This window comes from Tenebrio molitor, chromosome 3 (genome assembly GCF_963966145.1).
Source record: "Tenebrio molitor chromosome 3, icTenMoli1.1, whole genome shotgun sequence".
Lineage (NCBI taxonomy): Eukaryota > Metazoa > Arthropoda > Insecta > Coleoptera > Tenebrionidae > Tenebrio > Tenebrio molitor.
Genome location: NC_091048.1, coordinates 31,013,059 through 31,039,653, shown reverse-complemented (window position 1 = coordinate 31,039,653; position 26,595 = coordinate 31,013,059). Strand labels below are relative to the sequence as shown.

Below are 26,595 nucleotides of genomic sequence, written 5' to 3'. Positions count from 1 at the left end.
CGTTAACCTAAACGATCGTCACGATGAACTTGTGTCTGACACAAACAAGATAAAGTTTTGGCGACAATTTAAAAAGAAAAACACAGCCAAAGTTAGAATTCCGAAGGCGAGAATCACGCGTGCAAGCGTCGCATCTACGACAAGATAAAATCCGCAATTATTAATAAAATAAAGCGATAATAGCCGAGAGTGGGACCCGAGATTGCGGTTATAAAACAAATTCGCCGTCAGTCTTGCCGTGGCAGTCGTCGTAGAGGAATCGTTGATCGTTTGATCTTGGAAAAAGTTAGTTGAGTAGCAAAATGTGCGCGCACTTTTCGTCCAAAACATGAAGTGTGCCCGATTTCCATGTGGACTCGTTAACAGCAGTGTGGGCTCAAATTGCGGACAATCTTCCAATCATGGAGCCTAAGCCCCAGGTCACGACTCTCCAGTTCAACGCGAGCAAAAGACCGGTCCGAATGGACGACACTCCGAAGCCTTACATCGTCCCGAAGCGGCTGAACGCGCTCGTCGCCGAAGACAAATTCTGTGATATCGATGCTAAAGAAGCGAACCAAAGAGCGTCGTCGCCGGCGCTGCCGAAGCGAACGCACGAAATGTTCGTCGCCTCCTCGAAACCGGGCTCGCCGAGTTTCCGCCGAGAGAACAGCACCAGGTCGCTGAGGTCAGCGTACGACATCAACTTCCCCAAAACTAGCAGCGAGTCGGGAAGTCACGTGTCGAAACCGTTCTCGGACGCGGCGTCGGTCAGGTCGTGGGCGTCCGTCGGGATGGGCTCCACCGACGGGAGGAAGATGATCGTGAGGAGGGTGCCCACCTCGCCGGTGGAGCTCTTCAACATCGTCAATCCGCCGACGTAAGTTCTTTGTTTTGGCGCGGCTGGAATGCTGCTGAACGGTTATTGAATGCAATGGCCTCGGAGAGGTTTGCTTTGGTTATACACAAGGACCAGTTCCTGCCACCGGTGATGATTGCGTGACTGCTGGTACAACGCACAAAATATGACAAACCTTCAACAACAACAAAAAAATCAAAACGAAAAACAAAATATATTGGTACATTTTGGTTTTTTATTAATTTAGCACGGTAGTTGACAAACTTCGAGATTAAAATTATTTACAGTTTTATGACCACAAAAATAAAAAATAATATCGCAGTAGCTTACTTTATGATGCTGTTGAGGCTAAAGAAGTGGATTATTCACAGCTGTTTGCTTGTAGAATATTATGGTATTTTAAACTTTTATCAGCTTGACAATTAAGTTCTCATTTTTAAATTGCTGCGTCCGTCATGTTGATATAAAAATTTTGTGTCTTTTTCTTGTACAATAATAAACTACAGCAGGGATTCATTCATTCGACCCTGCATAAATAACCTGTACAAATCTTTCCCAATTATCACTTACCATAAATTGAAAACAACAAAACAAAAACATTTCAGAATACCTACATTATTATAGTAGAAAATCGTCAACCGTCAAAGATTTTCTTCGATTCAGTTGATTCAGATCGTTTGTTAAGAGACGTTTAAAGTTTTCCCCATTTTGTTGTGGGCAAGCATTAATTGAAAATTGTTTTACGTTTCTTAATGTGTCGTATATAATACTATTGAGAAAATAAGTTTTTTCTTATTACAATGTTTTTCTTTTGGTTTTCCTATTTTGTCAATTGTATTTCACTATTTCTCAAAACTATATCGTATTTACGTCACTTCGACATTTATAGAGATAGGAAATAGTTTTGAAAAATAGTGAAATACAATTGACAAGAGGAAAACCAAAAGAAAAACACTGTAATTTGAAACGTACCTATCTCATGAAAAAACTGAATTTTTATTATACATACTCTGCGCCAAAAAATTACCGCAACCCGAAAATATTTTTCATTCTATGAGAAAACATATCTACATAAATGTAAACGTTTTTATTAACGTAATATTAACATAATATGTACAGGTGTCCCAGAGTTGCGAAAAAGCTCCATAATTTGTTTGTTATGAAAGATATCAACTTTTTGTCTTTTCTAGATGATAGCTACGTTTCTACTGCATATTCGTAAAATATTGCTGTATATACATATACAGGGTGTCCCAATATACCTAATAAAAACACTAAAGTTCTGTTTTTTTTAAATGGAACCTACCCAGTTTGATTTCATTTTTGGATTCTATGCTAAATTGTGAATCAAATCTACCCAAGTCGTTTTTACTTATCTGCCACCGTTTTTGATCAGTGGCGCTTTTTTTACCAGAATTTCGATGGCAGATAAGCAAAAACGACCTGTATAAATTTAGTTCATAATTCAGCATAGAATTCAAAAATAAAATCAAACTGGGTAGGTTCCGTTTAAAAAAACATAACTTTAGTGTTTTTATAATATTGAGACACACTGTATATAATAACAAACAAGTTATGGAGGTTTTTCGCAACTCTGGGATACCTGTATGTACAGTTGCGGCCGTTGAAAACTCAGACACTTTGACAACGCCAAACTTTTAGCTTTGTAAATGGTATTGAAAGTGACGTTTCTCAAAATGTCACTCAAACATTATCCACATTAGTTTCTCTCGCAATGGCTCTTATACTCACACCGTCCCTCAGTCAAACACATTTTTGCAAATCAGATAATTGCGGCATTTCAAAAGTTACGCGCGATTCTGACCTAATATGTCAAATACTGACACTGACTTTATAATCCTTGATGAAAATCCTGTTTACGCTAATCAAATTTCGGAATTTATACAGAGTGTTTAAATCTTTCCTGTCTTAGATTTCAACGGCCGCAACTGTACAATGGCCGGCAAAAAAAAAACTAGCCATCATTTAGAAGTCAGTGTCAAAAAAGCATTATAATAATTACACATTTGGATTTTGACGTAACACAAAAGTGATGGGTAGTTTTTATTGCCGACCATTGTACTATGGCGGACAAAAATTTCGTCCACAACTGTCATTTCACTCACGTATGCTGTATTATAATTGTTTCAATAACTTCTGTCATTTTTAGTGCTTGCGACAATTTGTTGGCGGAATAAAAACTCACTGAAACCTTATATTTCAATAAAATTTAGCCTCAATAAATTCAAGATAAAAATTATTGAAAGTGAAAATTCTATTGTTTAAATATTGTAAATTACATAAACATTAGCGGAATTATATTATACATAATTATTTGCCAGCGAAGTCTAAATTAATCAGCTGTAGTTGTTGACAAATTACAACTTTGGCAGCACGCGGTGAGACACTAGACGTGCGAAAATCATCCACATAGTAAAATGTTTTATTTTTGTAACTTTTCTTCTCCGGTTGGATTCACCTCACTTCCCTATTTTTTGTTTTGCAAATCTTTTTGATACATCTCTGGAAATATTTTTAACTGTTTACGATTTGACGTCAATAGATGACTTGTGCTCATGCAACGTTGTCATATTTCTTTTACGTAAAAGTTATCTTTAGTCAAATCATTATTTATACATAATCTGTTCGCATATCAAAGAAACACCAATATGTACCGCAATTTATATTGAATATACACGTGAACACGTGGCAACACTGTCGAATCTTGATTTAGCTAAACACGAAAAGATGAGGTTATAAATATGAATTTGTGCAAGGCGGTATCTAATTTGCGGCGAACCCTATCAAGTGCAGCATTGCCAATTCTATCGATTTTTCAGTAGGTAGATCTACCGAGTTAGGTCTTGTATTTACCCATTTTGTAAATAATTTGCAAACATTTTAAAATGAAGAAGAAATAAGGTATCAAATAACATGAATATCTAATATTTTTATTATAAATTTACTATTTTATATTCTCTTGTGGAAGAACTATTTTTATAAATCTATGTTTCATAAAAATAAAAATAAATAAATAAAATAATGTGACCTTATTCAAATTAAAATATTCCCCACGTTTATTATACAGTATGTTATTGAAATGCGTTAAGAAAATTTAGACGGTGATAGAACTCATCAAAACAAATTACTTTTCTATTTACCATTTTTTCGAAAAATCTTTCTAAACCCAGATAAAATTTTAATTAGTTTGATCGTAAATTCTAGTTTAAAAGCGAAAGAAGATAAAAACATAGATAGTCAAGCAAAAACCAATTCTTTATTCGTAGTAAGTGAGAGTGACATTGAAGTTACGCACCACACTTGATCAAGGGCAGTAACTTTTTAAATTAAATGTTCGAAATGACGCCCTCCGTAATCGATGCACGCTCTTCTGTGCCCTTCGAGTCACAGAAGCTTGAGTTCATATCAAAATGTCAGAATTTTTTCGAATTGCCTCGGTGTCCACTGGAGTCTCATACACAATCTGTTTTAAATGGCCCTATAAAAAAAGTCACTTGGTGACTTGGTGGATCTTCTGATTTTAAGTGTTGAACGCGTTGAAGATGATAAGGATGTAATCCCTGTTCGTGCAGCGTTCTCCAAATTGTAAAACTGGAAACGTCAATTCGTAATGCAAGTCGTCGGCAGCTAACATTCAGTTCTTCGTCAACAGGACAGGACAGGACTAAAAGTACCATAATCCCTTAAATGCTTGACAGCATTCACAAAGGTACGTGAACAGGGAACTTGGTGATCGGGAAATCTCTTCATGTACCTACATACAAACGCCTGGTTTTATCAGCATTTGATAATTGATAAAGCTTCCCCGTAGATGAGCATCATGTCTGTTAACTCTGGATTAGTGTACTGCACCATTTTTAAGGAGAATTACGGGAAATTCACTTTCTACTAAATGGTAAACACGGTCGCATGCAGGTGAAGGACGTGACTAAATTGTGTCAGTAAGTTTTTGCAAGACCTATCCGCCTGGGTTTTTGCCGTAGCATAAATTTGAGTTTTCAAAAAAATGGTAAATAGAAAAGTAATTTGTTTTGATGAGTTCTATCACCGTTTAAATTTTCCTAACGCATTTCAATAACATGCTGTATTCATAAATTTTACGCACAAGCTCTTTCGCGAGGAAATGATGGTTCTAAAACGAACATTTCTTTTTTTCTCCGACTGGTTGACGTTTGTAGCTCTATTTCAGCACTCACAGTTGCTCTAGATACCTGATATAAGTATAAAATTACAACATCTTTCAAAGATGCAACAGTATTAATATTCCCCTAATGATGAAAGCTTTTTCTCTAGGTGGTTGCTACTTGAATTTTTAATTTTTTGCTTAACAAATGTCTTTCTTTGCGCGCCATAACATTAAATTTGAATTTTTGTTATGAATGTGACAATTAAACTGTCGTTCCAACTGTGCCAACATGTATCGTCTTCAGATATTGTATGTGTGGGATTATAGGGATGTTTATTGTTTAACTAACGTAAATCAACAGATGGTGAATCTTTAAAATGTGAACAGGCTTACAGGCTATAATATGATTGTCAGTAAGTTAAATACGTGTTTAAAAATCCAATCACCTGACTAAATAAAAATGACTGCTATTGTATTTTCACATAAAACGAGTATGTAAAGAGCGATAATTTAATCGTATGTCGTTACTTGAACCCCATCCTTCAATAATCACACTGCGAAACACAGGTTAGATCTCGACCTATCAATCGCAAAAGACATACGGATTCAAATCCATGGATGACTCGATTATAAATTAATTTGATCACTCGATATTTTGTACTATGTACAGGGTTATTCTAAATGATTGTAGTCGAAGTAGGCGTGAAAACTGAATGTAAAATTTATGGTTGCCGCTCCACATAAAAAATCATCAAAATGATGTGTTAAATTGGGTGCAAAACAACTCAATATTTTTAAAATTGATTGGAGAACAACTCAATATTTCTGGATTCAATCGTTAATTTAACAAAAATAAATAAAATCCTCATCTCCGCACTTTTCACCTAAAAAATGACAGTGACAGGGACACACACAACTGACAGTTCACATGAAAGCGGCAAAAACGTAATAACATGGGCATGGCCTACTTCGACTACAATCATTTAGAATAACTCTGTAGTAAGATAAAAATATAGACGTATTTTGATTGTCAGGTTCTGGGCGAATTACCTTAAACAAAGCAATTATTCCAAGAACTGTTTAAACCTTTGTAAAATTCTTATCAAGTTTAAAAAGATTGTGTGGGGTAATTGCTAAATTTCGTATGTTTTTGGCTTTTAATATACGAGTAGGTATGTATTTTAAACAAAATCCTAAAATAATTCTCTCTGTGGATTCATGTTCGCCCGATAGGTAAAAAGTTTTTTTTTAATTCTACTAAATAGTGGAGCTTGAAGGCTAAACTAGACTTGTACTTAACCGGATTCCAGTAAAAAGTCGTCTACAATAATTCTTGATTTCGATTACCTTCCAATACAAAAACATAATGCGGCGTTGCTAGTTCTCATCGAAATGACAGTTACAGACCGTTCCCCTTTTTGATGAAAAGATAAACATATTTTTCTCAAACTTATCTATTTGTTAGTGTCGATGAAGAAACAGTCAATAAGCGTAATTTGTGAAAAATGTGACCTACCTACTATTGGAAAGAAGCAATAAAATTTGATAACCGCCATTTTAACATGCATCATTTCCTGTTTTACCGAAAACAAGACTGGGTAAAATTATCGTGTGACACTTGTGAGCAAATTTCCAGTAAAATCGTGTGAAATCTAGTGAAATGTCGCCGTCATGAATTTTCCAATAGCTGGGACTGTTTTCACTCGACTACGATTAATTTATAATACCAAGATTAATTTAGTCACCGTTTAAAATTCTTAGCTCGGACGCAGGATGAGGCATTAACATATGAAAAGCGAAAGGAATTGGCAGCGCTTGTTAGAAATGTTTAATGTCTTAGATCCCGCATGTCTTTAGTAAACGTGAGCAGTTTTGGCGACGACTTTTTTCCACCAGCGATATACATACGTTGAAGAAAGTCGACCTTGACAAAGTAAAAACGACTTTTGTAAACATACTAACATACATTATGTAACAATGAGTCGAGAATCAAGCAAAAAAACATGCGAAGCGGAGAATTTCGACTGAAAATCTGAATGGATCTCTTAATTTGTAGTATTGTGGTCAGAAGTCGTTAAATTTTACGGTCCGTTAGTGTCAACAGTTGGAAAAAAGTTGGGGTGAATGTCCTCAACATAAAAATCAGACGACTAATTAAAATTTCAGGAATTCGTTACGGCTCAAGGTCTTTGGCGTGCGAGCGGATCCAGCTTTGGCCTCTTCTGCCGTCAACTACAAAAAATTTAATTCAATTTTTAATTCTTTTAATGGAAAAAAATTGTATTTAGTGTAGTAATTTTGATGTTTAAATAAACCATCAACATATTTATTTTTTCTTTGAACCAGTTTTTAATAACAAGTTTGGGTGAATGTTTTGGGTCATCACCTGCCTGACAACGCCAACAATATTATTTATACTGCTTAGAGAAAGTGTTGGCATTGCTGGCAATAAACATTTGCTCTACATCCTTACTCAAGACAGCAGGTCGTGCTCAAGACGACTCCGCTTCTCCCTGAAACCTGATTAAATCATTATCAATTTTATTTGCAAACTTGTACAAACATAGTAATTTCGATAATCGATTATGTTATTTTCGCGACGCTCATGTTAAACATAATAAACACAAAAATAAACCTTGTCCAAGATTCATCGTCAGTGCTTTTTTTAACGCTAGCTGTCACGAATTGAGGTTCAGAGATGGTTGAGAGGTGTTTCAGGCAACTTGTCCGATTTCTCATTACTCATTAGAGTTTCTCAGAACGCAAAAAATAATAATCTTTATTATTCAGCACTAGGTTTGCATGATAATAGCGTCAGTACGATACTGACGAAATTGTTTGATTCTCGTCGAAATCAGGTTAAAGCGAAACAGTGGACCACATAAATACTACAATCCTCGACAGGAACGAGAAAATTAGAGGTCAGATTGGCCAACAAGGTCGCCGATTAGCGCATCCTCTGCAGGAAGTGGCCGCTTTAGTCCTGCATGCCGCTAATTTCGGCCGGGGAGAGATCAATTGTTGCACTCGGGACTCCAGGATGTATGCAGCCGCCAGGATTAGCGTTCAAATTTGGACAATTTATGACAGATTTGTGCGTCAAAAGCGCACTTTCACTGCCACCTCTTAATGCACAATAATACATATTTAAACAAATTGAATACGGATTCCAGTGCTAAATTTAAACGAACTGAATGATAATAAATAATTAGCGCTTAATTTGTCACGTGTGTCGTCGTCTACTGACTTTTACACAATACATTTTAAATATTTACACCTCGTTATAAACAAATTACTTTACACATTTATCATAATTTATTAAGCAATCGCTGTGATGACGTTTATTGTTTTTGATTGAAGGCCCACAAGGATAATTCGAGCGGAAAGTGGTAGAGGTAGTGTTTGCACTGCAAATAAATATAAAATTGTTCAAAAATTCCACGCAAGGTCCGCTCGCTTCGACATGTTTCATAATAACAAAGATTAGTTGGGGCCAAGCTCATTATCCCGAATTAATCTTTTTTATTATATTACCTTACACAAGAAAGTGATGAGTTTAAATCTTATAACTTATTATAACGCACGTTCATGTCTGGAATTTATATCTCCGCAAGAGGTTTTTTTATTACATTTTTACCGACCTTGACTCACATCTACGCAAGAGGTTCAATATTTTCCAAAGTTTTTATCAACAAGACACTGCTCAAAAGAAATGAGAATAGCAGGTCATCAGTACAGCACGGTGTAAAATAGAAAAATAACAGATTAAATATTTTTTCTCATTAATATGACACTTTTATAACCTCACTTTGTCATAATCTTCAGTACATTTATTTGTTAATAACAACATAATACAGAACCAGCAAAAAGTAGAATTTTACCTCTAGATTTGAACGATCATTCTGTTTTTTCAAAACTGATAAGCATTATGTGTACCTTTCCTTCGTTTGAAACGGCAGCTGTAAGTTATATCATTCTGTTTACTCATTCATTTTTATGTACGATAATTTTTAAATTTCAATCCGTTTTTTGGAGTGGGTACGCAGGACACTTGAACTGGCTTAGGACGCAAGATGAATCTTTAATTTCCCCACTCTTCGACCAGACATTTAGGAAGCTCCATGAATATTAATCATCGCATAGATCACACCTTGCGAGTATCTAATTTTCTCTACGACTATTAAAGAATGAATGCATTCTTGTTGGATATTCAATGAAAGAATGATATCAATTCCACACCCCGTGATAGAATATACTGAAATCCACAGCTGTCAGCCAATCATATCCCTCGAATTTTCATTCTATCATCAATCGGATGCGTTTGTAAACAATAAGTCGAGCACCGCGTAGCAACCGCTCAACAAGGCACAATTTTAATTGTTAAATATTAAAATTCAAATTAAATTCAATTTTCAAAGATTGTTTTTTCTTGGTATAGTCGTAGTATTCAAGTCGTGTATAAAAACTATTATTCACTCGGACGATTCCACCACTCGCCTAGGGCTCGTGTTGGAATTTTCATTCTCTTGAATAATAGCCATTATTATACGCTCATTGAAGAATGTACAGTTGGGAGCACGGAATTTCGCACACCAATTTGTATGTCATTAAAAAAAAACTATCTAGTCTAAGCTTTGTTGTCATTATAATCAATCATCACATATTGATCATGAATGACGTTTCACCTAAACTGTCACGAAAATGTCGCCAGTATCTCATTTTAATAAAATTATGTCGGTGCAATGTCCAATGTGTGCGAGATTCCGTGCTCGCCACTGTACTATTTTTCGATCATGTTTAAAATTTTCCAGAGTTTTCCAAATCGATTCAATTTTGTTTCAGTAACAAAAGCAGGACACCCAGACACAAAACTGAAACAATTCGTTTCGAAAATATTTTACTTGGCGTTGATCCAAATCTGTTCCAGTACGATTTGTTAAGTAATTCCGCCCTTCAGAACAAATTATCACATATCTCGACTGTTGACGTACTCAATTCGTATCTAATAATCTAAATAAAATGTGCTAATATTGGCGTCTGCTTTATAAATATCGAAGAAATAACAAATTTTGTCCATTCAGTATTAGTGTTTGAGCAATGCGACTTGTTTGGTGAATAAAACGGAGTCATGGGTGGTCGTAAAGTGTATTACATTAAGCCTAGACCAAGGATAGACCAATACGGATTCGTTTTCCCCACAGTATTGTAAGTTATGATTAGTTGACACCCTGTAAATCTATAAAATAGACAGTAATACTTAAATATGGCAAGGTTAACTGTTTGATGGAGAAAATGCGGGGTTCAAGGTACTACACTTTTTGTGTTAAAAGAGAAGCGATGACGTGTTTGATTTTTTTTTTATATTTGGTAATTTTTTTTTCTATTTTACACCTATAACACAGTCAGAATAACACTCAAACGGGTTTCGAAAAGGAGCTCTTTTCGATATGCGTTTCAGGAACATTTACTTAAATTTTTAATGTTGACAGTGGCTCATAGTGAGTGGTGCTACGTGATCACTGAGCATTACACTTCACGACGCTTTAAATTCAAAACTTAGAATTGTTCGTCTATTTAGCAGCGTTACCAACCCTTATATTTTCCAAATATAATTTTCCTAGCATTATGTTTTGAACTTTTTTTAAATTTAAGGGGCAAAGTAGAAAAAATATACTCGTTTTATAAGCCATTTTGCTCGTGCTCTAAAAAACGCGTGCGATAAAATGGTGTCTTATAAAACTCGTGTAATAAATTACTATTATTCTTTTTATTGGAAACGTATGCAATTGTTAGAAATATAATAGAATATTATTTGACGAGCTAATAATGCCTATCATAATCCATGAGTTAAACACAACATTTTATCTACGACCTACGACTTTTTTCCATAAAACACTTAGCTTACAAAATTTTTAAGATCTGCGACTTATGATAAATCACAAGTGACTTATAATAAGTCACAGGTGTAATTTATGACTAGCATAATGTATCTATAGTTACGTAAATAATAAACGTATTATTTAATGGTCGTAGATAAAGAAAATTAAAACATTTATTACATCATCATGCGATACTTCAGAAATTTAGGTGCCTAAAGATTAGATTATAAAAAATGTTAAATTGTTTGGAGAGGGAACAACAAGGAACAACAAATTATTCATTGATTCTCACTTTACAATTTTAGAAAGTCATTATTCATAAATCATAAGTTAGGAAATAGTAAATGTAAAAGGTACAAAGTAGATAGCAGATTTTTATTTAAATCACCAATTATTTACTGCTTTAATCTATACCGTTGATGTTAGTTAAAACCTGTCGAATTAATCCCAGACGTGACTTTGAACAGTCGCGGTTTCCCACAAAACCAGGTCATCCTAACAATCAACTCATTGTGATCTTGACAGGTGGTTCAAATAATTATACAGTGCGAACACGAAGCATTTTTCACATTAATTGACAGCGACAGGATCTACCCCTTTGGTCATGCACAAAACAGATCGAAGATACAGTCAGATTTAGAAATATTGAGGCGCACACGGTCATTACAAATAATATTGCTGTATCACATGACGGCCGCACAAACGGAAGTAATCAACAAGGTCAGATTTGTTCCACGAATCGATTGTTCTTTTGAAATTGCAGACCGCCGGAGGAGTATTTATACGACGCCGAGAGCGATGATGGAAGCGGCGACGACGAGGACAGCGTCTATATTAAGCCAAGAAGACAAACTTGGTCGAACAAACTCCAATTCGTCCTCGCCTGCGTCGGATACAGCGTCGGCCTGGGTTCGGTTTGGAGGTTTCCCTATTTGTGTTACAAGAGTGGAGGAGGTGAATATTAAAAATAAGGTCTAGGTGTTGAATTGTGTGATGAAAAAGTGTGTCATGTCGGCGCTCTGTCGAGGGCTCGGATAAGGTCAGGTTGCGCAAATGCGTTGATAACACGGGGAAAACGAAATTTAGAGTTGTTGAACCCCAACAGAAATCGCTGTTTGGACAGAGTAATCGGTTTTAGCGAAAAAAAAAATGTTACTTTCGATGATCGGAACGAGGTCGTGGCGAAAAATAATAGTAGGTATAGTAAGTGTTGACTCATTCATAAGCGGTGGAAACGGTAATTAATTCGACGGATTAGTCAATGACATAATAACATGAAATACGATGACGACAAGAAAATCTACTTTTTTTCTTATTCTCTTCAAACCTGATTCAGCTTCCAGGAGATTCAAAATGTTAAATATTTGTTACTCATCTACCATTTTACACAAAATCTCACCGCTCACTCGCTCAGATTTGTCTGCAGTTCTTAATCAATTTGTGATAATCAGTCACTTGTTGATTGTAATGTTGGGAAAATGGTTGATTAAAAGTACACCACTTCAAAAGAATGATTGATTGCAGTGGAAATTTCGAAATGATTGCATAAGAGGAGTTATCACTCAAATCACGACAGTCACAAATGAATTCAGCTTTTTGTTCATGATATCGAATAATAAACTTTATCTTGAAGAAAATATCTGTCAAGATGAATAGAACTAATTACGTAGAATTTTTATCGAAAAACAAACAAACAACAAGAAAAGAATAATGAAAAAGGTGAAAAGCAACAAACACAAAATAAGCGTAATAAAGACAAACCAAATTTTTACTACTGTATGATGTTTTATGAGTAACTGCAAATAAAACAGTTTTACTGAGTAGTTAATTAGTTATATTTTGTTTTATTGTCTATTGTTACTTATCCTGGATTGTAGAATATCATAAACATGAAAAATTGTGTATTCAGCATACGGACGAAAAAGCAGAAGATACATCTGAGACTGACGCATAAGACAATGTCATTTAAAACATTGAAAGTGATTTAATTTTTTTAATCCGTTTAGCAGAAAAAGATTAAATACGTTTAATCCGGTTATTCACCGAAGAGATATAAATCTAATCAAGAAATAAACACTGCAACACATGATGCGAGTTTGCACCATCCTGTTGCGAAAAAAATGTGTCAAAAGTTTAATCAAAAGAATTTCAATAAGGAGCAAAACCGCCATTAATTGGTACAGTTGGTTACAAAAAAACTGGGAAACGAAAATTTTCCTAATGTAAATTTGATTTTGTCCATTTGTCAATTAATTGTCTACTTGACAGTACCTATCAAATAATTTTTTTAAATGTCATTGAATTTTGACCATAATTCTAACATATCTCTCGAAAGAAGGTTTCACACTATTAAAAAACCAAAAAAATTGTGTCAATTTTTTTTGACGTGTCCCGTTTTTTTTAAATCCAACTGTACTGTCGCAAGCAAAAAAAAACTGGTCGTCAAAATCATGTTTTGACGCAATGGAAAATGCTCCATTGTAAAACGATCGTAAAATCATAACCTATCATCATGTTGTATGACATTAATTGACATTAATTATTTAATTTTTTGACACTTTGTTGGCGTGGGTATAATTAGACAGGGAAAAAATTTTAATTTGTGACAAACTAACCAAATTTTGAAATGACATTGACGACCAGAATTTTTTGCTCGCGACAGTAAAGTCCATTCAAAAATCAAAAAACCACCACCTGTTGCTTTAGGTTGGTCAAATTTAAAAACCCCTAGGTAGATATTTGTTCATACTAGGTATGTTGGTGACTATAAATGATGACATTTATTTGATTCAAAATAAAATTCAGTTGCTTTGAATTTCGTTCATATTGTTTTATTAGCAGCACGTTTCATTTATTTATTGATGCTTATTATTTTTACTTAAACATGCCCAGAAAAACAAAGACACTTAATAAACATTTAACCTTAAAATTACAAGTCTCACCAGATTGCCGACAGTAATTATCGAGGAAAATGCGACGTTGGTGGTTTTTTGATTTTTGAATGGACTTTACATATGTACAATGAGGGACATGGAATCCTGGGCAGTCTGCTATTGTCATTTCAAAAAGTGTCAATGTAAATGCACCTTTACTGTCATTATGATTGATATTTTCAAAAAAACTGTCAAATTAACTGAAGCTTGGTTATGAGTAGCTAAGGTATGGTTTAGAAATTTTGACAACTGAATGACACATCTGCCCAGTTTTCCGTGTCCCCAATAGTACTTACCTACCGGGTGATCAAGAAATTTGAATGATTTTGGTACCACTGTAATCTAAACGCATTTCCGGTTGTCAACCAAACCGATATCACCTACTTTTTTTTAATGTCGTGTCAAGTAAAAACATCTGATCAGTGCCAATTACGAGACAAAAACACCAATAGTTTTCAATTGTTTCATTGCGAACAGATTGTTGTTCATGCCGTGGTAGAGTCCAATTTTTACTCTTTTGCGATGACGTCATTATCTAGTAACTTCACGTATGTTTGAGCTAGGATCAGAAACAAATTTGAATTAACTATTACGTTTCAAATTTGTTGACAATTGCTTCGAAAGGTTATGTTTGTAATCAATGCAATAAGTGAAAGAAATTAAAAATTGTCAAATTGACAGGAGCATAAAATAACCACAAAGTAACCAACAATAAATAAACGTGCCGCTTGTTTTGTTTTTTTCTGTTTCTGTCGTTTCAATAGAGAGAAAGCGAGGAAAGAAATCGTGACGTCACCTCAAAAGGGTAAAAATTGGACTATGTATGTATCTGTTTCATTTGATAAATAAATGTTATTATAATTTTTTTTCATGTATTTTCAATCTGTGCACATTTGATAAAATCTACATCAATTACACTGATTTCGTTGGTTGCATAAAATTGACAGTTTTTGAACAATTTCGACCCCCTGATTACGAAAATGATTTTTTGTTAATTGTGAAAAAACCTGACGTGATACAAAAGAATGAAGGGTATTTTTGTAATCAGGGCTCCAATATTATACAAAATCAGTTATCAAAACAACGATTAAAAAGTTTTGATTTGTAGGCCTGTGTAAAGGCGGCCTTACACCAAGGCAACAATTGGCAACATGTTGCCTGCAACATTTTTTGGTAATGTTGCCGGTCATTACTAAAAAATGTTGCAGGCAATATGTTGCCAATTGTTGCCTTGGTGTAAGGCCGCCTTTATTATTGTCTGCGTATTCCATAACGTGAACTTTTCGAAAACGTGAACACCGCCTGCATTAATTGGTTCACGTTATCGAGACTACATATACAAAAAAAAACATGTTGATTGCGACACTAGGGAAACGCAAATATAAAAATTAAATAAAAAGCGTTGATAAGAATTCAATGTTTTTTATCCACTATCGGTACTGAAAGTAAATAAGTACCTACCTATGTAATAAATCGAGTTCATTTAGATTTATTTAAATCTAAGTTAGTTATTCGAAACTCTAAAATTAAAAGTTTAAAGTGCATTTTATGAAATACAAGTAACAGGTGGATCGTTAGTTTTGAAGTTCACCACGAATAAACACCAGACGAGAACATTTATCGTCCACTATAATTAAAAAAATATGACACATGCATTTTCTCCAGGTGTGTTCCTCATCCCTTATGCGATAATAATGGTGGTGTGTGGCGTCCCCATGTTGTACATGGAACTAAGCGTCGGTCAGTTCACGGGGCGGGGTCCTATCGGAGCCTTGGGCCACTTATGTCCTTTATTGAAAGGTAATGGCGTATAATTCTGACCCTCTTCCACGTCTCTTTACTGTTTTGTTCCAGGAACCGGTCTAGGTAGCGTAGTTATATCGTTTTTGATGTCCACATACTACAGTGTGATAATAGCGTACGGAATCTATTATTTCTTCACCTCTTTCAAAGCGAAACAGCCTTGGGAAGACTGCTCTCATAGATGGAACAGTGACGCCTGTTGGGTCCCCAGTAAATCCTCGGCCAACATTTCGAAACCCCTCAGTAGCCAAACTCCTGCCGAACAGTTTTACGAGTAAGCGACCATCTGTCGAAAAATCCCGATCCTCATTTTGATTCTAGTAAGAAGGTGCTCCAGATCGGCGACGGCATCGAAGACTTCGACAGTCTGCGGTGGGAGCTGGTGGCGTGTTTGATCTGTGCGTGGGTTTTGGTCTACTTCGCCATCTGGAAGAGCATCAAGTCGTCGGCGAAGGTGCGCTATTTCACCGCGACTTTGCCGTTCGTGCTCATCATCGTCTTTTTGGCCAAGTCGCTGACGCTCGAAGGCGCCGATAAAGGGATGCAATACTTCTTCAAGCCCAAGTTTCACTTACTATTAGAGGCCAAGGTGGAACTGTCGCCGAGTAGAGTTGAGCGAAATAAAATTAAGTTTTGCAGGTTTGGGTCAACGCTGCCGCTCAGACTTTTAACTCGATGGGGATAGCTTTTGGGTCGATGATCTCTTTTGCTAGTTACAGCAAATACAACAACAACATACTTCACGATACGCTGGCCGTGTCTTTTGTCAACGCCGTCACCAGTCTTCTAGTCGGCATCTTCGCTTTTGCCACAATTGGTAACATAGCTCATGAGCAAGGCACGTCAATCCGAGCTGTCATCGATGACGGTAATTTTTCCCGTCGGGGTGAAACGTAAATAATTGTAATTGTGTAGGTCCGGGTCTGATATTCGTCGTGTACCCGCAAGCAATGGCGAAGATGCCGGCGGCGCAACTTTGGGCTGTTCTGTTCTTCTTCATGCTGATCTGTCTGGCCCTCAACAGCCAAGTAATGATGAAGAAGTGTTATAAGTATTGTAATATTGTTTCATCTAGATATCTTCCAGTTCGCCATCGTTGAAGTCGTCGTGACTTCGATCCAAGACGGCTTTCCCGCCTGGATCAAGAAGAATCTGATGTGTCACGAGGTCTTGGTCTTGATCATCTGTGTGGTCTCCCTGATTTGTGGTTTACCCAACGTCACACAGGTGCAGCAGTTACTCACTTTTGCTAGAACCATCTCTACTGAATTTTTTAGGGGGGAATCTACTTCTTCCAGCTGATCGACCATTACGCCGCCTCCATCTCGATCATGTACCTCGCCTTCTTCGAGATGATAGCGATCGCTTGGTTCTACGGAGTCGGAAGATTGAGCAAAAATGTGAAGACGATGACCGGACGCCAACCTAACATTTATTTCAAGTTCTGTTGGATGGTGGCTACGCCCCTTATGATTTTTTCGGTCTGGGTATTCTGCATGATCGACTACGAGTCCCCTACTTACAACAATGGCGAGTACCACTACCCCGTCTGGGCAATTGTGATCGGTTGGATAATATCTGCCCTCTCGATTTTATGCATCCCTATTTGCATGGTCTGCGTTTTTATAAAGTCTCCGGGAGAAACCTTCATGGAGGTGAGTCTTCGACTCGCACCTCCACATTACTTAACTGTCCAATTTCAGAAACTGAAGAGCAGCTTGAAGTCGGATTTGTTCGATAAATGCCCCAAGTGTGAAGATTTTGATTGCGAGTGCGTCACGACAGAGGGTGAGATCGAGCCGATGTTGGTAATGCACAAACCCGACGGAAAAGACGGTAATTTGACGACGGTACCCTTCTACATTCCTCTAACTCGCGTTTCGACCGTCCACAAATTCGATTTGGAGAAAATTAATAACGTGCAAAAACCGTTCGCTTTGAATATAGACAAGGTGACCCGTCACAGATTGGAGAATTCCAAGGAAGACGTCAAAAACCACGTTCAAAATGGGACCATCCCCGAAGAGGATCGGTTCCAAGCTGATGACCCCACATCTGAGAGTACAAATCCTGAAGTCGTTCCCGAAGAGCGCAACGAAACACCAGAATCACTCGAATACTCGTCTCATCTGAACATTAATCTTGCGTCGAGTGATGCGACAAAGCAAATCAAACCGAACGTCAAAGAAAAAGGAGAGGACAGTTCGGACAGTGATGGTCATCTGCACGAGAGTAAATTGTGATTGCGCCAAAGAATAGTGAACAATGAACATTCCCTTAATTTAGACGAAATGCTGTAGATTAGCTCAAAGTATCCATCAAGTATTTTTTAAGAATGAAATAAAAAACAACGTTGTGATATAGGTAGATTTTTATTTAAGTTAATTTCCATCGACGCAGTGTACGAAAGGCAATAAACTTTGATATTTTAATCAGTGAACATTACTTACCCTTTGACTTCCGAACAAGACTCAATCAAACCAAAAAGCTTGTCACGTAAGTTTTTATTTACAACAAATATCGAAAAAAAAAAACGAAAACAACTCAATTTAGCCTTTGATAACGGCGACAGGCCTCAACTTAATACATTTCTTGCTGATTCCTGCTGCGTGACAAGTATTCACAACGTCTGTCACGTTTTTATAAGATTCGGGCGCTTCCTCCATCACGAGTTTTGGCGACGCTACACGAATTGAAATTCCCATTTCGTCCAGTTTAGCAAGTACTTGCGTGTAATCAAGATTCCGTCTGGATTTCGCTCGAGAAAGTGCTCGACCCTGCATTTTATCAAAATTATCATTTAAAAATACAATAAAAAGCGCACTCTTACAGCACCGTGACACGTCGACCCGAACGTCTCTAACATGCCCTGCTGTGTCCCGGTTAAAACGTAACTGCAAGTCCCCATGGTGCCACCGATAAGAACCGGCTGACCTGTCAGTTGGTAATCTACAGGAATAAGGGGATGATGAGGAGGGAACGCTCGAGTTGATCCTTTTCTGTGGACTAGAAGCGTCTTCTGCTTGCCATCGACTATATGTTCCTCCACTTTGGCGATGTTGTGAGAGACGTCGTAGATCACGTGCATGTCCAGATCGTCCGGGGCCATATTGAATTGCTTGGCGAAAGCCTGTCTCGTCAAGAAAGTCATCGAGCTTCGATTGACCCACGCGAAGTTCGCCGCCGCGGCCATAGATTTCAAATAGTCTTGACCTTCTTGCGAACCGATTCTGGCGCAAGCTAATTGTCGATCGTTTGTTTCGATCTTATCCCTTTTCATCGCTTTTTCCATCTGGACGAGTGCGTCGGTCGCCACCTGGTGGCCAAATCCGCGACTACCAGAATGTATCATCACGCATATTTGACCTTTCTCTTCAATTCCCATTTTGCAGGCGGCCCATTTGTCGTAAATTTCATCCACCACTTGGATTTCCGCGTAATGATTACCAGCCCCGAGGGTGCCGAGCTGTCAACCGAACTATGTTAATGCTGACACAAATATTTACCAAAAGTTGTACCTGAGGAAGTCCACGCTTTTTTGCTCTCAGGCTGACTTTCGACGGATCCGCGTTCAGCATCCTCCCGTACTCCTCGCAGTGTTCCTTGTCTTCTGCCCAGATGTAGCCTTCACGCAATGACCAATCCATACCCATCTCCAGTGCCTCCTCTAGGTCTTTGGCATTCATGGGAATGATGCCTTTGGAGCCGACGCCCACGGGTATGTGGTCAAACAGGCTTTGGGCGAGTTGTTCCTTAACGGGTAAGACGTCTTTCTCGAATAGGTTGGTACGAAGGAGGCGGACACCGCAATTTATGTCAAAACCGACACCACCTGAACGCATTGTTTGGAAGAAACGTATGTACGGATTTTGAGCGATACTAACCTGGAGAGACTATCGAGTCGGGGTTGCCCATGTCGAAAGCGGCCATGTTCCCAATCGCGAAACCGTAGCCCGAATGGACATCTGGCAAGCCAACTGATTTACCCACGATACCCGGAAGAGCGGCGACATTTGCAATTTGTTTGACTCCGGGGAGGAAGCCCCCTGCCATTCCTGGGCGACACGCGTTTCGCAATTCCTCCAACATGAGTTTTTCGAGGGTTTGATTCACGTAAAAGACACCCTCTACGTTCATGTTGGGTTGGAAACCCTTCTTGATTCTCCAACAATAAGGGTTGATTTTTTCCAAATATTCCAATTCCTGGTTATATTGTCTTACAACCATCTTCTTGTATTATAACAACAATAAAAACTAATCACAAATACACCGGCTTTTGGATTTTTTTTGACAAGTTCCTCTTGTTCTAACCTTCACGTAAACACAACGTTGTCAAATCGGTATAAATATAACCTCAAATATTTAATTTGAATTTGAAAGTGATCAAATTATGACTATTTGTTCAATTATTTAAAGTTTTAACACCACTTAAATACACAAAATGACATTAAACTTCGACTTTAACGTTAATATGTACCAAGACCCACCCGTTGGTTTTGAAAATGTAATGTACCTTGTCGAAATAGCTCATGAAAGACTAAAACTGTATAAACTGTTTGAAAACAATGAATCGTTCACGGATGAAGAATTAAAAGCGCGCATGGAAAACTCATTTTTAATTGAATTATTAGATGACAATTTGAGAATCTGTGAAGCCCGAAGAAAGGATTATTTATCTCACTGGGTACTGAGGGTAGCATACAGCAATAATAATGAACTATTCTTCATTAAGAATGAACTCATGTGGTTTCAAATACGATTTAATAGAATGGGATCTGATGAAAAACGAAGATTTATGGAAAAACACAATTTCATTTTTCCCGCCGTCAGTGATGATGTAAAAGCTTCTTTGAAGCTTGACAGGCATGTATGGTACAAATTTAAATTTACAGAAGTCCCAGAACTACTAAAGAAGAGAATATATCCTTTGTGTGGCGGTTACATCTACATACCCGCCCATAAAATTGTGTATTGGTTATTAAATAAACTAGAAATTAGTCTCAAAGAATCTTTGATTCACATTAAAAAAATGATTATATCAAATTGCGATGATCAGTTAAAAACAATTTTGTCGATGTTGAACCTTGGCAACCCACATGGTTATCGCTCGATTGGTAATCACATTGAGCTTGATGATCTGGATGAAAGGTCTAAATATTTTCCCCTGTGCATGAAATTCCAACACGAAACTTTACGAAAAACCCATCACTTAAAATACTTCTCGCGCATGCAGTACGGTTTATTTTTGAAAGGTTTGGGTCTTTCGCTGGAAGACGCGTTAGAACTTTGGCGCGGCGAATTCGTGAAGACTATGCCTGAAAAACAGTTCTGGAAGAAATATTCCTATTTGTTTAAACATCAGTATGGAACGGTTGGAAGCAGGATCGATTACGCTCCATACGCCTGTGCGAAGATTTTAAAAAGCACCGTAACGACGAATCAAATTCACGGATGCCCATTCAAACACTGGGATGAAGACGTTCTGGTAAAAAGATTGAAAAGCGACGGGATTTCGAATTTGAAGATTGCCGAAATTGTAGCGTTAGTAAGGCGAAAGAAATATACTCAAGCGTGCACGCGGTACCTTCAGTGTCATCATCAGAATGTAACACACAGTATAATTACATATCCGAACGAGTATTATGAAAAACTTTGTGAATCTTGCGTTGTGGACATTGAGGATTTGTTTAAATCAGATGAAGACAGTTAGTTATGTACTATTGTAAATAAAACATTATTGTTAATAAGTAAATAAATATGTATTTTATTACGTTCTTTGTTCATTGATAAACATAAATTAAACAAACTTATTCGGGAACCACCTAGTGTAATGTATTAGATTTCAACATCTTCTTCTTCAGCTGCGCACGCTAAAGTTGACTGAAAATCAACAACATCCACTGCCAAAAGTTCAACTTTCGCCTTCATGATGTCGCATAGTGAAGGATTCGTCCTTCCAAAGTCGCCATTCACAAACTCGCCGACGGACAACCCACATTCCGCACACAATTCTATTTCAAGTAAATTATCTACGATGTTAACGTAACAATTTCTGGACAATTAATATTTTCAGACTCACTTTTAATCTTCGTGGCTTTTATGTAATAAATTTTCTTTTCTTTGGAATTATACGGTCGGTTTTGATGCAACACCCTTACCGGTGTTTTTTGTTGAATGCTGATTTTGCTGTACATGTTTACAGCGTTTACGCAATAATCTACATTTTTACACTTGTATACGATGCACAACAGTTTATATGAACGCGGATTTTGCTGTTCCGACTCCATTGTGACCATTATGTCTTTTCTAAAAATTAAAAAAATACACACTTTTTACTTCAAATACTAAATCCTATACTTGTCTGCTTGTTTCAAGTTTTTCACCCTTAAGCCTTTCGCAGCGTTAATTATTCTTTCAATTGTACGGCATTGCTGATGAGAGATTGAATCCACTTTGGCGTCTTGTATTTGCAAATAAAAAGTTCTCCCTTTTCCTAAAACCCGAAAGCTTGCGTCGTCAAAACTAGATGCCAGAAACACCATCCCCTTAAAACTGCTAAACAATTGCAACAAGTAACATTTATTTAGAGCAACGGTGGCCAACCTTTTTGTTCTCGAGTGCCACTTTATTTGACGTGCCACTTTTTCATTTATGTTTCATCCTACTGACAGATAATGCATATGTACCCCCGCCCTACTATTTCATCTGAATCGAATAACAGGAAAAAAGTTTTTACTTCGCGTAAGTATATTATGACCGCGTGCCAGTAGTAGCACGTGTGCCGCGGGTTGCCCACCGTTAATCTAGAGTAAGTAGTACCTCACGACTTTTTTTAGGGCCTCTAAGATTATGTTTTCAATACTATATCCGTTAACTATTTTACCATCAACTACAAATGGTATTTGGTACAGTTCTCTAGAGTATTTACAATAATTGCCTACAAGATGTATCGCCTCGGAGAAAAATTTCATTTCTTTGAATGTCACCTCGTAGAGCGGTATTCCTGGCGGTATTCTTACCAACTTATTAAAGTCCTCATCTGGCATCGACTCCAATAGAGATTCAACACAATGTCTGCTCAATATATTATTTTTCTGCGTTCTAGGCTTTACACAGTCTTGCACAACCGCCAGTTCCTACAAAATGTATTTAAAAAATAGTGCCACTTGAACTGATCCCAGTTTACTTCATCTTCCAGCAGATATTCAGTGTAGAAATGAACTGTAAGTCTTGAAAGGTGTTTGTAAGATTTCTTCAGAACTTTGCACAACCTTTTTTCTATCGAGTCTCTCCAGGCGTGCTTTATTTTTATTACTTTACTTACTAAAACATTTTTTATTAGTGTGCTTGAAAAGCAGTACTTCCCCCATCACCATCAAAAACATTGGGAAATGCATTTTTCAAATGAATTTTCATGCTGTGATCTCTCAATAATATACAGGGTGGGAAAGTAATATACGCGACGAAGTGCTCGTGCAGGTACTCTGAAACTTTGCTTAATTCTTGGTGTTCTAGCAGCTCGCCAAACATACGGTCCGATAACAAATCTAAGCACACTGCACACGGATTTTTCTTCATCTTTTTATTTTGAAAATTTTCGAATATGCCATCCAATGGAGATATGTGACCGAACTGCAGGATTTTTGTAAATACCGTGTTCTATAAAATTCTTCTACTTACGTTGAGCAAACATATATCTGGATCGTCGAAAGTTATTAACGTCCTACCATGTCCTAAGTACCTCAATGCACAACGTTTGCAGCAACCTTTGCTAATTATTTCGTTATATAATTTTATTTCTTCTTCTGAAGCCATCCTGAGCCGAGCAAAATACAAAAACTTTAGCGAAAAAGTGAGGTTACGTAGGAAAAAAATTGAATATATTGGTCTTTTTCTCACTTTTTCAAACGAATAGTGTCACCAGTAATAATTTAGTTTTGAAGTCAATTATTGAAAAACCCGCTTCAACACGTTAAAAAACTGTTGTAATCACTTTGTTGATTTTATAACCTCACAAAATTTTATCGGTGCGGTGCAAACATGCAACAGAATCGATTTTTTTCTATTTGTTTGTATCAGGACCATTGTTTTATTCGAATTTTTGGATTAAAAAAATGGTTGAGTTAATGATCACTTTATTTTTGTCACACATTAAATATTACATTAAAATTCTATAATAAAATTAGTTTATTTTGTTACAAAACAATAAGAATACGAATTAACAACCAATTAGAATTATTATTAAAGTATAAAAATAAAATGGCAACTTGTAAGTTATAAAATGCAAAGTACAACAAGTGCATAATCATAAGTGCTGTAATCATATTCTGTAGAAAAAGTATTCAAAGAAATTACCTGTTTATGGAAAGAGGCAGTAAAAGTTAAAAAAAAAAGTTAATAATAGTTTTTAAGCGAACCTACTTGAATTATTTGAAACCAACATTTAGATATTTTAATCATATAAATATAGTTGAGTTCCTCCATGTGCTACTAAAATATGGATAGGTATAGAGTGGAAGTCGGCTTCCATCAATACTTAATTCTTGAAATAGTTGAGAGGACAAGAGGGAAAGACTTGTTTCAACCGAAAAGCTTATCGAAACACGTATGACAGTATGGCTTATCATTTTGTTCCTTGAAAGTGCCTTTGTTTAGCTGCTTCAAACAAAAAGCGCAAACGAAATGCTCCGGATGGAATTTCCTGAACATGGCCGTGATGCATCGGCCGGAGATGGGCTTATGGCAACCGGCGCAAAGAGAGCCACGTTTCAGGTGATAATGGGTCTCGCAATAGGGCTGCCCCTCGTGGTCGAAAAATGATCCACCGATGAACGGTTGTCGGCAGTCCTGAAAAATCCAACAATGTATCGGGTGTTTTTTTAAATTTCACCGTTGAAAAGTCGATTGTGAACGCACTATACAGGTTACGGATCAGCTGTTTAAAATCTTACGTTTTACACGAGTGGTGCGTTCACAATCGACTCTTCAACGCCTACTACGGGGTGAAATTTAAAAAAACATCCGATATTTATGTATACTTGAACGAGTTAATTACAAACGAACACCACAGCGATCATTTCACTTTTTTGTTTATTGAAAAATGATATTTATGGCATTCCTTATAATTAAGTCACTCCAATACTAGTATTTTTCTTCAGTTGCAATGATAAATGTCAAAATAAAAAAAATATGCCTTCATTAGTGTCAGGTTGGTAATAGAGCAGTCTTGTTTTCGCAGTCGTTAAACGAACTGAAATCCTTAAATGATCGGAAAATGGAGCGAAATCGATCGTAAATCATGTACGAATTTTAGTGCCTTCATTTTTTGGCAGCTTTTGCTCCACAACTAATCGAGCACGCATGTCACATGCGGCCCAACCCATTAAATAAAAAGAGACGGACAAAAGTTTCAGAATTGCTAATAAATTTGTCTCATACTTTCGTGTAGGTACACAACCTATAAATAATCCTAACGAAATATGATGTAGAAAGATGTATACGTGTGGCAACTGACCCAATAAACACGGCCAAAGGGGTCTCACCTGGGCAACAACGCAGCGCAACAAGCGCGCAGAAAATTGCTCCAGTTTTGTTATCGTTTTTGGTATTTTTTTGTGTTTTTCTTTTTTATAAATCTTTATTATCTCGTTATCATACAAATAAAATATACTTTATACAAGACTTATATTTAGAAGGCTTTGTTCTTAATAGGAAAAGGGGCTATTATTTTAAGCTCTTTTTTTTTTGAGGGGGGATCAGAAGCATTAACATTTCATGATTCATTCGTCTTCTTCGTCCTCCCTTCCGATACATACTGGACACACCGGTTTTCCTTCGACTGCATAAAACGATTTTCCTTGTACTGGCAACTTGCAATCCTGTGATTTAACATTTTAATATCTACTCCTTTCGCTTTTTTCGTAGTAAATCCTGCACGTCCTGTAACCGATACTTACCCTGCAAACGAAACAATCGGGGTGCCATTGCGCATTCAGAGCAGAAATATAATTTTCCATGATGGCCCTGTTGCAGGCGCCACATTTCGGGGCGAACATGTCGAAATAATCGTCCCTACAGTACGGTTTGCCCTCGCGCTCATGGAAACCTTCCTCTCCGAACTGCTTGCCGCATTGTGCGCAGAAGAAGTGTTCCATGTGCCAGGTTTTCTCTAACGCGGTGACGCATTTCTAAAAAATAATTCCATCAGCGCGCTCCGACTGTCGATACCTTCCACCTACATCCAAAATGGGGCCGTTGCAGTACGCGCATCTCGGACTGAATAGATTGTGATAGTCCGGTTCACAGTAGGGCTTCCCGTCGCGTTCGAAGAAATTCCTGGTGCCCAGTTCTTGGGTGCAATGGGTGCAGGTGAAGTGCTCCGGATGCCAGGTCTTGCCCAGGGCGGTGATCACCTGCCCCACGATGGGTTTGTCGCAGGCGCTGCAGCATCCCTTTTGGCTGGTGTTGACTCCTTGCCGACTCATGTCCGCTTGCAAGTTCCCGAGCATAGAATCGAGGTTCTGTTTGGGGGGCGGCGCGCTCTGCGACTGGGTGGCTTTGGTGGGGCGCGCGTACTGAGAATCGGTGACCGTCTGGTGTTGGGGGTTGCCCTGGTTGACCTGCGAACAGACCAGATCAGAACCCTGTTGTTGGTGGTGCAGCGATGAGGACCAACCACCTATCTTCGGAAGTTCGATGGAAACTGACGGACGGTTTGCTTTTTCGCGACGAGGTAAAGTTTTCCCACCACGCTGACCCCTTCCCCGGTGTCGCGGGCGTCTCTCTCCGACGCCGCGAGGGCGACGGAGACGGACCGACGCCGGCGTCTCTCGTTCCCCAAAAATGCGCTATTTGTGGAACTGGCGGGAACTCATTATGTCACAGAGTTTCTTCTCGCGTCGGGTGCATTTACGACGGGAAAAAGGCGCTTTGTTATTATTTTTACGTATAATTCCTTACATCACGGTTAAAATCGTGCCGTTTAAAAATACGCCT

General features: G+C 37.5%; 5 protein-coding genes across 10 annotated transcripts in view; 2 read left to right on the top strand and 3 right to left on the bottom strand.

Moving 5' to 3' along the window:
- The first annotated feature begins 147 nt into the window (after positions 1-147).
- On the top strand, positions 148-18,032 carry LOC138126179 (sodium- and chloride-dependent GABA transporter ine-like). 2 transcript variants are annotated; one of them, XM_069041875.1, is made up of 10 exons: positions 148-859; positions 11,628-11,818; positions 15,463-15,597; positions 15,652-15,874; positions 15,922-16,189; positions 16,240-16,468; positions 16,516-16,628; positions 16,687-16,827; positions 16,878-17,255; positions 17,304-18,032. In XM_069041875.1, the coding sequence occupies exons 1-10, from the start codon at positions 402-404 to the stop codon at positions 17,841-17,843; spliced, it is 2,676 nt and encodes an 891-aa protein (XP_068897976.1). In that variant the 5' UTR covers positions 148-401; the 3' UTR covers positions 17,844-18,032. The 2 variants fall into 2 exon arrangements, with proteins under 2 accessions (XP_068897976.1, XP_068897977.1); XM_069041876.1 differs by lacking the exon at positions 148-859 and adding an exon at positions 10,030-10,190.
- Positions 18,033-18,088: 56 nt separating this feature from the next.
- On the bottom strand, positions 18,089-19,960 carry RtcB (RtcB RNA ligase). Its single transcript, XM_069041901.1, has 4 exons — positions 19,485-19,960; positions 19,119-19,432; positions 18,431-19,066; positions 18,089-18,377 (listed from the first exon to the last, which is right to left on the bottom strand). The coding sequence occupies exons 1-4, from the start codon at positions 19,825-19,827 to the stop codon at positions 18,150-18,152; spliced, it is 1,521 nt and encodes a 506-aa protein (XP_068898002.1). The 5' UTR covers positions 19,828-19,960; the 3' UTR covers positions 18,089-18,149.
- Positions 19,961-20,041: 81 nt separating this feature from the next.
- On the top strand, positions 20,042-21,370 carry LOC138126190 (DNA primase large subunit-like). The gene has a single exon (XM_069041906.1). The coding sequence runs from the start codon at positions 20,042-20,044 to the stop codon at positions 21,308-21,310; it is 1,269 nt and encodes a 422-aa protein (XP_068898007.1). The 3' UTR covers positions 21,311-21,370.
- On the bottom strand, positions 21,335-23,596 carry LOC138126188 (tRNA pseudouridine synthase Pus10-like). Its single transcript, XM_069041903.1, has 7 exons — positions 23,281-23,596; positions 22,974-23,232; positions 22,787-22,923; positions 22,420-22,736; positions 21,958-22,152; positions 21,680-21,906; positions 21,335-21,629 (listed from the first exon to the last, which is right to left on the bottom strand). The coding sequence occupies exons 1-7, from the start codon at positions 23,413-23,415 to the stop codon at positions 21,436-21,438; spliced, it is 1,464 nt and encodes a 487-aa protein (XP_068898004.1). The 5' UTR covers positions 23,416-23,596; the 3' UTR covers positions 21,335-21,435.
- A 390-nt stretch (positions 23,597-23,986) lies between these two features.
- Pax (Paxillin) overlaps positions 23,987-26,595 on the bottom strand; it is a 29,845-nt gene continuing 27,236 nt past the window's right edge. For 4 of the 5 annotated variants that reach the window (XM_069041891.1, XM_069041892.1, XM_069041890.1 and 1 more), the window contains exons 6-8: positions 25,839-26,219; positions 25,557-25,787; positions 23,987-24,447 (exon numbers count right to left, since the gene is read on the bottom strand). In XM_069041891.1, coding sequence (XP_068897992.1) covers positions 24,181-24,447; positions 25,557-25,787; positions 25,839-26,219 — 879 coding nt within the window. In that variant the 3' untranslated portion in view covers positions 23,987-24,180. Of the gene's footprint in view, positions 24,448-25,097; positions 25,479-25,556; positions 25,788-25,838; positions 26,220-26,595 lie in introns of those variants that run through there. The other variant, XM_069041893.1, reaches the window with a different exon arrangement.

What these genes read in the sequence shown, in the direction of transcription:
- LOC138126179 (XM_069041875.1), top strand. Translation starts at nt 402, where the DNA reads ATGGAGCCTAAGCCCCAGGTCACGACTCTCCAGTTCAACGCGAGCAAA. An exon ending in CCTGCCGAACAGTTTTACGA is followed by an intron (nt 15,875 to 15,921) that starts GTAAGCGACCAT and finishes TTTTGATTCTAG; the next exon opens with TAAGAAGGTGCTCCAGATCG. An exon ending in GTTTACCCAACGTCACACAG is followed by an intron (nt 16,828 to 16,877) that starts GTGCAGCAGTTA and finishes TGAATTTTTTAG; the next exon opens with GGGGGAATCTACTTCTTCCA.
- RtcB (XM_069041901.1), bottom strand. Translation starts at nt 19,827, where the DNA reads ATGGTTGTAAGACAATATAACCAGGAATTGGAATATTTGGAAAAAATC. An exon ending in AAAAGCGTGGACTTCCTCAG is followed by an intron (nt 19,067 to 19,118) that starts GTACAACTTTTG and finishes TTCGGTTGACAG; the next exon opens with CTCGGCACCCTCGGGGCTGG. An exon ending in GGTCGACGTGTCACGGTGCT is followed by an intron (nt 18,378 to 18,430) that starts GTAAGAGTGCGC and finishes GATAAAATGCAG; the next exon opens with GGTCGAGCACTTTCTCGAGC.
- LOC138126190 (XM_069041906.1), top strand. Translation starts at nt 20,042, where the DNA reads ATGACATTAAACTTCGACTTTAACGTTAATATGTACCAAGACCCACCC.
- LOC138126188 (XM_069041903.1), bottom strand. Translation starts at nt 23,415, where the DNA reads ATGGCTTCAGAAGAAGAAATAAAATTATATAACGAAATAATTAGCAAA. An exon ending in CAGATATATGTTTGCTCAAC is followed by an intron (nt 23,233 to 23,280) that starts GTAAGTAGAAGA and finishes AAAATCCTGCAG; the next exon opens with TTCGGTCACATATCTCCATT. An exon ending in AACTTGAAACAAGCAGACAA is followed by an intron (nt 21,907 to 21,957) that starts GTATAGGATTTA and finishes TTTAATTTTTAG; the next exon opens with AAAAGACATAATGGTCACAA.